The 13,065-nt window shown below is 40.3% G+C and overlaps 1 protein-coding gene across 1 annotated transcript in view; it reads right to left on the reverse strand.

Annotated features, from left to right (window-relative positions):
* The window catches only part of LOC110837574 (putative glutamate receptor), a 27,675-nt gene continuing 14,610 nt past the window's right edge, over positions 1-13,065 (reverse strand). The window contains exons 2-8 of the mRNA XM_087348758.1: positions 10,835-11,030; positions 9,669-9,944; positions 8,843-9,099; positions 7,762-7,984; positions 6,505-6,716; positions 5,350-5,537; positions 1-4,315 (exon numbers count right to left, since the gene is read on the reverse strand). Of these exons, the coding sequence (XP_087204884.1) occupies positions 4,106-4,315; positions 5,350-5,537; positions 6,505-6,716; positions 7,762-7,984; positions 8,843-9,099; positions 9,669-9,944; positions 10,835-11,013 (1,545 nt within the window). The 5' untranslated portion in view covers positions 11,014-11,030 and the 3' untranslated portion in view covers positions 1-4,105. The remainder of the gene's footprint in view (positions 4,316-5,349; positions 5,538-6,504; positions 6,717-7,761; positions 7,985-8,842; positions 9,100-9,668; positions 9,945-10,834; positions 11,031-13,065) is intronic.

Genomic DNA, 13,065 nt, shown 5'->3' on the forward strand with positions numbered 1-13,065 from the left:
TCTGGAATAAACAATTTTATTGTCTGAAACGAAACATACAAACAACGAAATTAGACACAAAGTTGACACAAAATAACTTTTACGGTTTAATTTTAATGCTTTCTCAAGAAATGATCGAGCATGCTGGTGTAGAGATATTCTAGAATGCAATCTGAAAGTCTTCGTTCCAGATCTCGGCCGGGTTATCGACTATCCTTACTTAGTTTTTCGTGGTTAACCTCAGTCTCTCCAAGAAAACGGCGGGATAGAGCCATTAAGTAGTCCACATCCATCTGCTTCTAAATTCTTACGTAGTCACCGTTTATAACAATCTTTCCATTTCATTCGATGCCTTTAACTTGCGTAGTTGAAACAGTGTAGGTAAATAAGAATTGTCTCAATCTTTTTATTTAGTAAAAAAAGGGCACATTCGCGTCGTAGCACAAGAGTTAGGCTACTATCTAGCACCATAGTCCTTTACAAACTAGCATTTGCTCAGCTAGTCAAGATATTCCTGGAAGTTTATGAAACTTGAAGCAGCCTATTATTTCTGAGTTCACAGAACACGCCACCGGATCGTATTAAGAACCAGAAGACTTAAATTCACACCCTCACGTTCTATTCTATTAAAGATTGCTGTTAACATTATCTTTCCATCTATGCCTAGTTTTCCAAACGGATTATTTTCTTCAAGTTTCTTATTTGTGTTACTGAAAATAGCCGAAATCCGTCTTCGATAGTTTTTCTTACGCAAAATCAGAAATTCACTATCAAAAGTTAGTTTAGGTTAGGACAGTTTATAAACTCCTAACAACGTCAGGAGTTTCTAGTTTTGCCCAGGACAAACTAGAGCAGACGGAGTTCAGATATTTCCAGCAACAAACGCATTTATCTCTCTCCCATGTCCTGATCATCTAGCGAACCTAACCTAAGATTCCAGATCTTGCAAATACGAAGCATGCACGCTGTTACATTCAAATTAACGTGATTTGCAGTACACATGCTTACGAATATTTTAATCTCTGTGCCGTGACTGACGTCATATCACCTTGCAAAATTGGTACAGGGGAGATTAAATGAAACAAAAACAAGGTTGAGGCTTCTTCCATAAGGCAATGCAAATGTCTGTCAACAATTTGGAAGCTTGTGACCGTCACCAGTGTTTAACAATGACGACACACTCGAGGTCAGTATAATTTAAAGGACAGGAACACGATAATTATAGCTTCAAGCCATTCAGTGGCGCTTGTGGTGTGACGCGTAATGGCATTTTGTACGTCCTAAGAATGGGGAGGAAACATACAAACTCATGTCCCTGATATTTTGTGATACAGGTTGATTTATTATAGGAGAATTACGTTGGATACTGTCAATTGTCTGTGGTATATCTAATACACACAATGTTTCGGGACCTTGACTCAACTCTCGACTTCAGGTGATTGTCATGACACATTATTGTTGTTGCTGTTGTTGTTGATAATTGTCGATCTCAAACCGGGTATCTTTCGAATGTTACGTTTGTACGCTAACAGCTAACATAATAACTTTAAAGAAAACTGTGTGCTCATTGTGCATAAATAGGCTATGTACATGACATAAAATGTTCCTCTCTTTACTATGTATACCAACATGTAAACGTAAGTTTTTTTTTTCCTATGCTTAATTATCTGCCATGCAATGACGAAGTAGGTACAACTCTACGCTTTCTTACGATCCCTACTAGACTGGAGCGAGAGGTCAGCTTCACGTCCGATCGCGTTTTCAATTAAACGAAATCTCCTCTTCCAAAAAGACAAAATGCTCAGCGGACTTTAGAGTCGGTTCAGACATGTTAGCAGATAAAAGAAAGTTCTAAGTGGCAGACCAACCAGTTATGTTCAAAATCAGCCCTTCGTTCCATTCAGAGACACACAAAATCCGAGAAGTCTGTCACGTGTCTCAATATCAATTTTAAAATATTTTAAAAGATCGACTTATAACCAGAATCGGATTGGACGGAAAGCAAATATTTTAACTTGCTCAAGAACCTAAGTGCCAGTAAGTGTTACAGAACTACAGAAGTAGATTTAATTATTGCACATGGTGGAAACGTAATTCTTTGATCATTTTTGTGTATTTAACAACATTAATCAGTGATCGACTCTTATTATTCCAAGTGGCAGTAAATAATTCACCAGAGAATCCCTGATTAATCATTTCACAAACCCACCGCGATCCCTCACCAGTACGTCAGCAACATCCCGACACTACGCTAGTGCGGCCACGAAGTCCGGCAAACTAGATCGCCTAGCTACACGTCCACATATAACCTTGGCCACGTAATCTACTTGTGAGCTTACCATGAGCATGAGATGAGGTTTGACCAAGGTTGGCCCCCAAGTCAGTGAAGTTGAAGGTGAAGGGATTGGATGCAACCATCAGAAGTCGCATTTTTACAAATCGTAATCCCAGATACCGAGAATCTATCAACGGCCTCACAATCTGAGAGACTCCACAAATCTACAAATTACAAACTTAGTTATTTACTCCATACAGCAGCATTTTAATCTTTACGTTTTTAGACAGCAGACGAGAAAACAAAAGGTTCTGAACTGAATGGCAGCAAGCATTACCCGAATGTAATCTGCTCTTAATTTCCTCATTAATAAAATTTTTGATTTATTACCGTCGCTCCCAATAACGTTTTCAAAGGATCCATTAGCTATTTTTATGTTACGATTTTACCCTGCATTCTAGTGACGAGACATCAACAACACTCAGTTTTGTCTGCGTCTATTTCTAGACTAACCTCCTCATTAGCATAAACTACAACTTCTGTGTTTTCTTTATAGATTTACATCATCAGCATAGACCAGAGGCTGATGTGCCCCATTCAATTTCAGCCTCAATTTTATTTTGACCGTCCTAATTGCGTATTCCTAAGTAAATTTGCGATGGTGACAACGCATCTCCTTGTTTTAGACCGTTTTGAATAGCAAACGTGTCAGACAAATGTTTAACTATACGGGCTTTACTATAGGTTTCGTTTAAACGCATTTTAATAAGGATTGCGTTAGTGGTAAGAAGGAAATAAGATTCGAATCAAGTGTTCTGAATCTTTAGAAACAGTGTTGAATAGACACTGAAAGCAACTTATTTTTGTTTAATTATTCCCTGCTGTGATAAAGTGCCCCCACGTAATGATACAAAAACAAATATTTAATGTATGTTAATAATTATTTATACAACACAGATAACGCAGAGGAACAGACATTGCACGTTCTACAAAAGCACGAAGAACAGTGGGTAACGCGCATAGCTTTCATAAGAGAGCTGTGTGCGTGAACATTTCTCCGAAGTTAGCCGATTGTGGAGCAGGAAGTTATTTCATCTGCCCATAAGTCACTGGTGAAAATTTTATAGAAGACATTATTTCTGAATAATGTTCCAGGATAAACCAGTTTAAAACAAAATATGTGCACGTGTGTGGTGATACGCAAATCGTGATGTTTCGACGTAAGAGGATATGTCCGAGGCCTCAAACTAGTATGAGACGACAAAACTTCATTTAACGTAGCTGTCAGAGGAAACGTCACTGAGAGAATGAAGTAGGCTAAGGACATCCATCATTTCAAGGGACCGAAGCTGTTAAAAAGAGGTCAATTATGTACGGAATTTCCAGACGAACGGAAATTTTAGGCAACCTTCACATGCTTTTGGAAACACCGTGGAAATTTAGTGAAAGTGTAATGCACAGAAACAAATAGTTAGATCCGACTGTTTAAAGTTATTTATGAAATGTAATCATGGTCTAAGCCTAAAAACAGAAAAAGTGCAATAATTTCCAGTCACACGCTTATAACAAAAATATGAGCTACTGACCAAGCTGTTAGAGGAAAACGTCCTTCTTAAAAAACCAGACGGTGACCATAACATTGATAAAAGTGGCCTCTAGCTAAACTTCATACCTGACACGGTTGTCGCAATTAAATGCATTTAGAACGTACACGTGGTCGCTTCCGCCAAAAATCGAAGACTGCTGCAATGCTGAAGGCAAATTTTTGCAGACATATTGTATCTTCAAAGGTGTGAATAAATGGCGGAACTTGAAGAAGGTAACAAACGTAACAGGGGATTTGTTTTTAGTTTACTTTGATGATATTTCAGGTCTACACTTGTTACATACAAGTTCTCCAACAAAGGCAACGATTGAAATGAAAAGCCCAAAGTACAGTAAACACAAGCTGCCTTCGATGTGTTGGTATTGAAGCTTTGTGGGGCCGTGGTCGTCGCTTAAACTTTTCCGACTCTGGCTAACTGCACGCTGCACCCCCATCGGCAAGAAGGCGCTCACCACCTGACAGTAAAGAAAGCCCTGTGCAGACACACAAACAATTTGACCGTCGTTTGATAAGCTTCTGATCGGTAAAGCACAAAGATTCACTTACCGATCCGGATGTAGTTGGGGAAGAACCCGGTTTTCGAATCATAGATGAGGGTACAGACATCGTAATTAATTATTTTAGTGATATTACTTTGAAAACATTCACACGCACTCTTTGTCTCAACTAATTCCACGCTACTGTTGGAAGATACAACATCCTTAAATAAATAATTATATACCTCCATCGAGCGTAGTTTTTCTCTGAAGCAAATGGACACGGAGCTGGTAAGTAAATACTCCAATTTTTATGTGCTGTGTTCACAAGAGATCGCTTCTGCACTATGGAGGAACAACTTCAACCTATATTTAATAGCTAATTGCAAAAGACTTTGTTCAGAAACTCCCATAAAACCTTACATATAACTGACTTTGTAAGTACAACCGTAATTAGACGATAAGGGTTGAAAATGGAGGCAGTATGATCCTCTGACACAGAAGTCTACACGACGAAACAATTCAGAATGTAAACATTAAACGAGTGACTTAACTAAATGATTAAGGGTTTCTGTGATTTGTTACACATTCTCATTATCCCAAGCGACTGTTTTCGAATTCATTTTCCACCAGAATTCTGTATGCATTTCTTGTATAAGCCACGTACCAATCAAAAGTGTCTGTAAACACACAGAGAATCGATCCAGTTACCTCCCGCTTCAAATATGTAATCTCTGGCAGTTCTAACGTCCCTCCCGTCACCGCAGCCACGAGTTACTTACGACAACGCGAAAAGACAATCTGAAAAATAGCGACGAGCTACGACATTTCGTGGCCGGTATTTCTATATCGAATCTGTCCAAGTTTCTTGCGCCTTGTAGCAGTTCGGAAGAAAACAGTGCCTCCATTTCTAAGGCTTAAATCACACGGCAAAAATGCTAGACGGCGCAAGGACCCGGAAGGCCACCATCTACATTCGTACAGTTGTAAAAGCTTATAATCCCGTATCCAACCTGTTCTTCCCACTTGAGCATAAGTCCAGAGTCTAGAAGGCTGTGTATAAGTTTGTTGAGCTTCGCCAAGTACGGCGATCCCTTGCGAACGACCGTGGGAACATATTCGAAGTACAGGTCCTGCTTCATAAGTCGAAGCTTCGTTGCTGCTGCTTCTTCCGTGATGTAATCTCCGACGGCATAGTGACCTAGAACAACATTTTGTCTAAGGCTCTGTTCGTGCTACTCCTAGCATCTACTGGGAACTAGGGTGGTCGGAATCGTCTACCAGGAATCGAGCCCTCAGCCAGTCAGCATGACGCAAGAGCGAGCACTTTGCACTTTCTGCGAATTAGTTAGTAGAAACTGGGTGTCATAGAGAAGATGGCTGTTTCTTGGCTGTAGCTCCGTGCAGTCTGGTATGATTTTACGTATGTTTCAGAGGATGGAGCAATGACCTCTGAAACGTTGGTAAACGTCTATCAGACTACGCGGTGTTGCATCCCAGGAGACAGCCATCTTCTTAATCGTCGCCGCGAGAAACCAAAATTCTACGTAGTTTCAAAGTGCTTTAGTGCGTCCGTTGTTTTGTGATAGTCTTCCAGGTTTAACGCATGGTCTCTAAATTTAATTATTATTTTCCATGTCGAAAAGCTTGCCAATGTTTCATGTACTATACCGCTGTTTTTACTTGCTGAGAATTGTGTTTAGTGGAAGCGACGTAGTGGTTTATGGCCGCGTAATGTTGTTGACTGCACCAGTCTTCGATGAGTTGGTGTGATATTCCGGAGCTTTGGTAACACTTAAAGATAACAGAACAACTAATAGTTTTAAGAAATGTAATGGAAGCTAACCTATAGGATAAAAAGAGAAATATATAAATACTTACATACTGATCAATTCGATAGCAAAACAATGTTTTGACCTGCACATGTCCTTCTGGATTTTGGTGCATTTTCAAGTGTGCACTTATAGGTAGAAACAAATTGGCTCCATCTTCAGGGCTGAAGAGGATGCTGACAAATGGAGGGATTCATTTAGTGTTAAGGAAGGGAAGGCTGAGGGAATGGGTCAGTCACAGACAAGTTAACAGTGCGTCAAAACCCAGAAGAAGAAAAGCATCATCCTCACCGCCGCGTAAACCTGATATTTCACAACGTGTAAATGTGCACGCACCAGCCGGAAGGCGCTCGATGGAGAAGGCGATATCTCCCTTGAAAGAGCGCTTCTTTAATTCCTCGTTCTTCATGACACGGAACTGGGAAATGACGCGTAGAGTCAGTGGGTCACGGCTCTCGCGCATAGAAAAAATCCAGGCAGGATGAGTAGCAGCCCAAGGCACATCGCTAGCGGCCAGGTCAGCCACTGTTTCAATCGGAGGCCCAAACCTATGGAACAGAGACAAAGAAAGAAGCTGAGAAGATGTGCTAATTACACCCTTCTTCTTCGTCATTTTGTTTGTACGCATCTCTTGTAACCCATTCTGGAAACACCAAAAAGTAAAGTTGCAAGAAATCTGCAGGAAAAACAGTTATTTTGAAACATACGACAATTTGTCCGTTCATAAAATATCGTTCCGTAACTCAGATCAGTGGGTCGGAAAATGCTGACTCGGTGAAACAAATTCCTTCTCGACAAGTTCATAGTCGTTCAGCTGGTCATGAAATTCACAGCCTTTTTGGATCTGAATGTTCTTTTGAGTGTTGACAAGAGTTCAATATTGACGTAGCCAAACTCATCCAAGTCTAGTACAAACCTTCAAGACCTTGATCTTTAAGATCCAGTTTATATCCTTCCATTTACGCCTAGGTCTAGCAACTTGAAGACAGCCATCTTCGTACTCGCGTCCGTCAGAAGCTGGAATCTCACCCTCAATCTATGTTCTTTGATTTTGGTAGGAGACCAGATTATAAACAAGTAACGTTATATTTATGTGTATTTTAATGGGTGCATTTTAGATGGGACATGGGAAAATAAAATGTTCTGAACAGAATGGTAGGAAATATTTTCGAATTTAATCTTGTATTTTCTTCCTCGTGAATGTCGTTTTAATCTGTCTACTACACTATTCCTTAAACGTATTTTCGATGATGAACCATCGGGTTATAAAACAAGAGCATTTCTTAATCAGCTGATTGATTATCAGGTTCTATTGACCAAGTGGAGTAGTCGCCAGCAGTGAGTTGTCAATTTTTTAACATGGGTTACGCAGCAGCAAACCAGCAAACTACATTTTTTTCTTTTCTGCATTTGGAAGTACGAACGGATAAATGGATGTACGTCTACCGATGTTTTTATACTACTGAATCGGTTGTTCTGATTTGAGGTTGTCTGTGCCGATAAGAAAGGACTCGGATAATCATAAAAAAACGGGGTTTTCGCGCAAGCCCCTCGGAGCCCCCTGCAGCACATCCCTGAAAGGTGAAAACGTACCTGGGTATGGTGAGGACTGAAGCCAGGCCACTGCTGTAGCTCGTTGTTATGAGTAAGAACATGACGGTCAGCCACACCAGGACGTGTCGGTTGGGGCCGACGAGTCGCGTGGATCTGCGTTCATCGGGAGGCGTCTGCAGCACGAGGAGCCCCAAGGCGTTGAAGGCACAGTCCCAGATTGACGTGTACCTCCCTGAACCCGACTGCACGTTCGTGTCTGAACCTGCAAAGCAGGATCATTTCAGCGCACGTTTCGATTCCAGTCGGTGGGCTTCCTCGGTACCTCCAGAGTTTTATTGGTATAAATACGTAGCTTAAATGAAATGGCAACCAAAAGAGAGAAGGAATAGAGGAAGACCGAGAACAGGATGGAACGACGGAATTACAAGAATCATGATAGAGTGGAAACTACCTCCGGAAGGATGGGAAAATAGATAAGAATGGAAGAAAATATTAGGCAGCGGAAGACCGAAGAAACGGCCAAGAAATGGAAGAAGAAGAAGGAGAAGAAGAAATACGTAGCTTAAAATATGCCGTGATCACATCTTCTCATGTCTCTCTGAAGTACATAATTCTGGACACCGTATTTCCTCGATTTTAGGACGCGCTATTTTTTCACATTTTAAAATTTCTGAAATCGGGGAACGTCTTACATTTGATGTCTTAAAATCGGGGAAATACGGTATTACATAAATTCTTCTGAGATTCAAAGTTCTCACGGCGATGAAACTGTTATTGTTGGTCTTAGGTGCAGAAATGTCGTATGGACTTAACGCTTCGGAGGAACATACAGCCTCCACATTCAGGGCTGAAGCAAGTAATTGGATATCATCGAACGCAGTAATTATGTCATTAATTTAAATCACAATACTCAAATGTTACGCATAAATAGGACAGATGCTCTAAAATTACAGAAACCCAAAGATCTGAGGAAACAAACAGTCGTACATGAAATACACCAGTAACCACACAGGTGGAAGCGACGGAAATTCGAAAGCGAAAACAGAGAAAAACGAGGGCAAAACCGACGATTTCCTAGACCTAAAAACCGGTCTGTGGGAGGGGCTGGCTGTTTACTTACTTGGAAACCTCTCCGTGGCTTTCGTAACGAGAAAGAGAGACAACGTGGACGCGACCACCGAGACACTGACCGCAACCCAGGAGGTGAGAGTGAAGGGTAGCACAGGGGTCAGCCAGCCGGCTAACGGGTCAGGTCTTGGCGCAACGCAAGTGATGCCTGTTCGGATGTACGGGAAGGAATAGTCCACGTACTGATACTCGTTGCTCCACAGATAGATGGCACCGTATCCGGCATCCGCCCTGTCCTCCACAACGGTTCTGAAATGTACGTCATACGTGAACATTCAAGACTTCATGCTCAGAAGTCATGTTTATAATTTATCTTCATATCATCATGGTCCAGTGGTTTCATTAATTTTCGCAAAGAGGAGGGCGACTTCCACATCGAATACCAGCTCTGTTAGCTTACTCTTCTATGGTGGTACATTTTAGTGTTATTGCACTTGTTATCGGTCGTCACATTGCTATTCTCTTTCTGCACAAAGAAATTTGTATATTTTTCACAGAATTTCAGGGAAATAAATTAAGTTACGTTAAAGTCACTCCGATTCCAACTTCCCATGTTGTTATTACTGATTGTAGAAGGAAGAAAGCGTAAGATCGGAATGAACTTCAATGGCATAACGTCCATAACAGATTCGGAGAAAACTGATCGGTAGATTCAAAAGCTGCAAGAATCACGCGTGCACACACAAAAACCAGCACGGTGACTGGTCTGCTTACATTCGTTTATTGAAAGAAGAGAAACAGGTCATAAATGCTTCCTACATACAGGCAAATGTGTAATTAGCAAACAAATTACTATGTTCGAAGTCTGCAGGACTTACCCCAATATTCCATTTCCAGTGTAGTTTTCGTAAATCTCTCCCCATTCGTTCTCAGCATCGACGCTGACGTCGAACGTGGCGTTTAGTTTTTTGCAGAACTCCAGCGCTATGCGATTTTCAGTACCGTCGAAGACCGGAGGGTTGGCGTCAAAGTCAGTGATGCTGTACGGACGATAGGTGAAGGTTGCCATTATCAGGCGTTTTCCCATCAGATTCGATACCTTGTCTGCGTAAAGATCCGCACGGTACAGGAATCTATAGCGACTGCTCTGCCCCCTGAAACACAATCATTGCACTTCCGTTAACGTGAACTTAGAGTGGGTGTAAACAGGAAGAGGTTGCAAAAAGTATAAATGTGGTTCACTAGGAATCGACGTCAGTGACACTGATGGTTACACCGAATCCACGATCCACTTCATCTTTGGGACGTCGATCAGATAGTGAAGACGTTTCCCGTATTTTATGAACCAGAACATTTGTTATCATGTTCACTACAGCACGCCACTGGAACCTATGCTGATTCACTTGAATCCATACATACAACCATGTCAAGCCTGATTTGTTAAAGAACCATTTTAGGATTATTCTACAATTAACCCTTGGTCCCCAACTGCTCTCTCTTTTCAGGTTTTCTGAAGATTAAAATTTTGTGTGCATTTCTCACCTTTCCCAAGAGACCTAAATGTCTTACACATATCATCCTTAATTTGATCTAATTCAATGACGGAATGGAGCAGTCCTTCTTGAGAAGATTGTAGTCGTTCAGCTGTTCAAGAAATTCAACCCACGTCCCATTTCTTTGAGACCAATTCTAATATTAACCCATCTCTGTCTACGACTCCCAAGAGGTCTCTTATATTCAGAATTTCTGAATAAAATTTGTTATGTATTTCTCATTTCTCCTATGCGTTCTATATGTCTCACACCCACACGTATCACATTCCCTAATTTCATAATCAAAATGGCCGAAATATAATGCACTACAAGTCTTCAAATATTACACTTAATCGAAATATAATGACTGTAATATAGATTAAATATGCGAACTTCCTCTTTATAATTCATTTAATAAATTTTTGTGGGATGAAAGCACAAAAATCTGTCAGAAAAATGAAAATGCAAATCCACCTTGCATGTTCATAACACAATGTGAGCGGTATACAAACCGTTCTGTCCAAACGTCCAAAATAATTTGTTCCTTATATGTGGTCTCGCCAGTAAATCTCTGAGACACCAGTTCGAGTCTGTCCCCAGTCTGATATCTTGCCATCACTAGGTCAGGAAAGAAGTCCATTTCCTTCATCATCAGCACATCGTCGACAGACCGCGAATACTGCATTTGCATGTCTGGGGATGGCGCGTCTGGGGGAAGAAACAGAATCCGTCTGTTGGCACGAGCCATCGACCTCCTTGACAATTCAGTTACTGTCAAAACCATCTGAACAGGATCTGACACCTGGATGATTATTCCAAGGCATTTTTTATCCAGCCCTTCCAGAATTATCTTGTCTGTAATTCTACCATGTTCTGCTTCTTTGTTAATGTTTGTGTAATAAATTCCAATGTTTTCTGCAATTATATTCACAGTGGTTCCCTTATTATTGACCGAAAATTTGTCTGTAACAAAAATAACGCAACGGAAACTAGAGAAATATCGTGTCACAATTTCGCGAGTCATTTGTCCCAGCATTCGGAAATTATAGCCAGTCGAATCTTCCGAACGATAAAATTTAACTGAGGTAACAGAAAACGCGTATATAATGACGCATGTAGCCGTTATGACTGTGTTAAGTAACATCTCTGCTACAAGAAATGCCCCTCAGGCCTCGAGTCTCAGAATGACCAAGACATAAGTAACAGCATTTGAATATATGTTTCCTTAAGTTTATTATCGAATCACACAGCATCAGTGTGTGTCACGACATACTATGAATTCTATCGGAGCAATATCGACTCTTTTCGGTCAATACACGGGGGCAAACTAAGCGCAGAAACGGGCTAAGTCAACTCACTGAAATCCCTAAGTTTACCTTTACAAAAATGTATCAAATGCGGAGATTATGTACTGTCGAATAATGTGAGGGGAAGGCCGCATAAGGTGAACTGGCAAGAACTAGGGATCTAATTTCGAGATAGGCTACTACGAACCCCGTGAGGCAGAGAATCAAATCGATTAAGTCTCCGAACGCGCAAGACGTGTTACTGATTACCAATTTAAATGCAGACTACGACAAACAGTAAAATTTAAGTTTTGTGTCTTTTGAGTTTGTTTCATTACCTGCATTAACAACAGGGAGTTGGTACATTTTTACTCTCAACATGGAAAGAGAAGAACATCTGATATCATTCCTCATGCTATTTGTAACCTTTAACGTCTTCGAGATGGCTATCATATATGATGCATCGTATAGTTTGTGTAGTTTTATTAAATAAGTAATTGTGGAGCGATTAGGTAGAAAAACAAAGGATGCATTTCAAGAGGCCTGCGTTACAAACCAGATCCAATTCTGATTCCTTGCAGCCTACACAGTAAAATAATACTTCCGTTACCAGTCCATCAGATTACTGACATTATCTGTGTATGTCCCATACGTAGTAAGTCAGACTAAGTAAATAAAAATAACAATTAAAACGAAACATTTGATTCGTTGTTATGCACTACGTCACATGTGGTACATTACAAACAAAATGTATTCGTCTATATCAAAATACACTTGAATCGAGAAGTGCGGACGACAGGTAGGAGCTGAAGGTTATACATTACTCGTATTATAACAAAGATTAATGATAATATTTACGGACTTAAAAAGCTGCGCCCCAGGCAGTCTGAACGTTGTGACAAAGAGAAAAATCCTGCTCCGGTTACGTAAAAGAAATTAAAGTAAAGGAGTTAAACTTATTTTACAAATACGTCTTGTACACAATTTAAAAACATGAGATTAAACAAATATTCAGCCAAATAAATACAAAGTCCATTGTACGTTTACGTAAAATCGCGAAGGGTTCGTTTTGAAAAACTAGTGTGACGCAGAACAAATTTCCCGTCCTTGCAGGAATCGCTTTTTTTCATGGATTGAAAATCTCTCTTTCGTGTTCCTTCCCATAACAGTGTATGAAAACATTTCACAGAGACAAAACTTTTATTTGCCCTCAAGAATTCTATAAACAACTGAAACACTGAATATAAGGTTCATGTTCAATATGGAAATTTGTTTACCAATACAAACATGCAATCACTATCAATAATGAAGTACGTTTATTCTATTGGGAAAAAAAAATACTGACAGTAAAGAAATGTACCGACGCTGTATTTAATATTCTACCAGAAGCACAGCTGCCGAACAATAAACAGCGACGTCAATAGAACAATTCTCTAAAAACCAACATTTGCACAAAT

The sequence above is a fragment of the Zootermopsis nevadensis genome, unplaced genomic scaffold, assembly GCF_977971745.1.
Source record: "Zootermopsis nevadensis isolate Lab colony 2312 unplaced genomic scaffold, Znev_1.0 Znev_ptg000013l, whole genome shotgun sequence".
Taxonomy (NCBI): Eukaryota; Metazoa; Arthropoda; class Insecta; order Blattodea; family Termopsidae; genus Zootermopsis; species Zootermopsis nevadensis.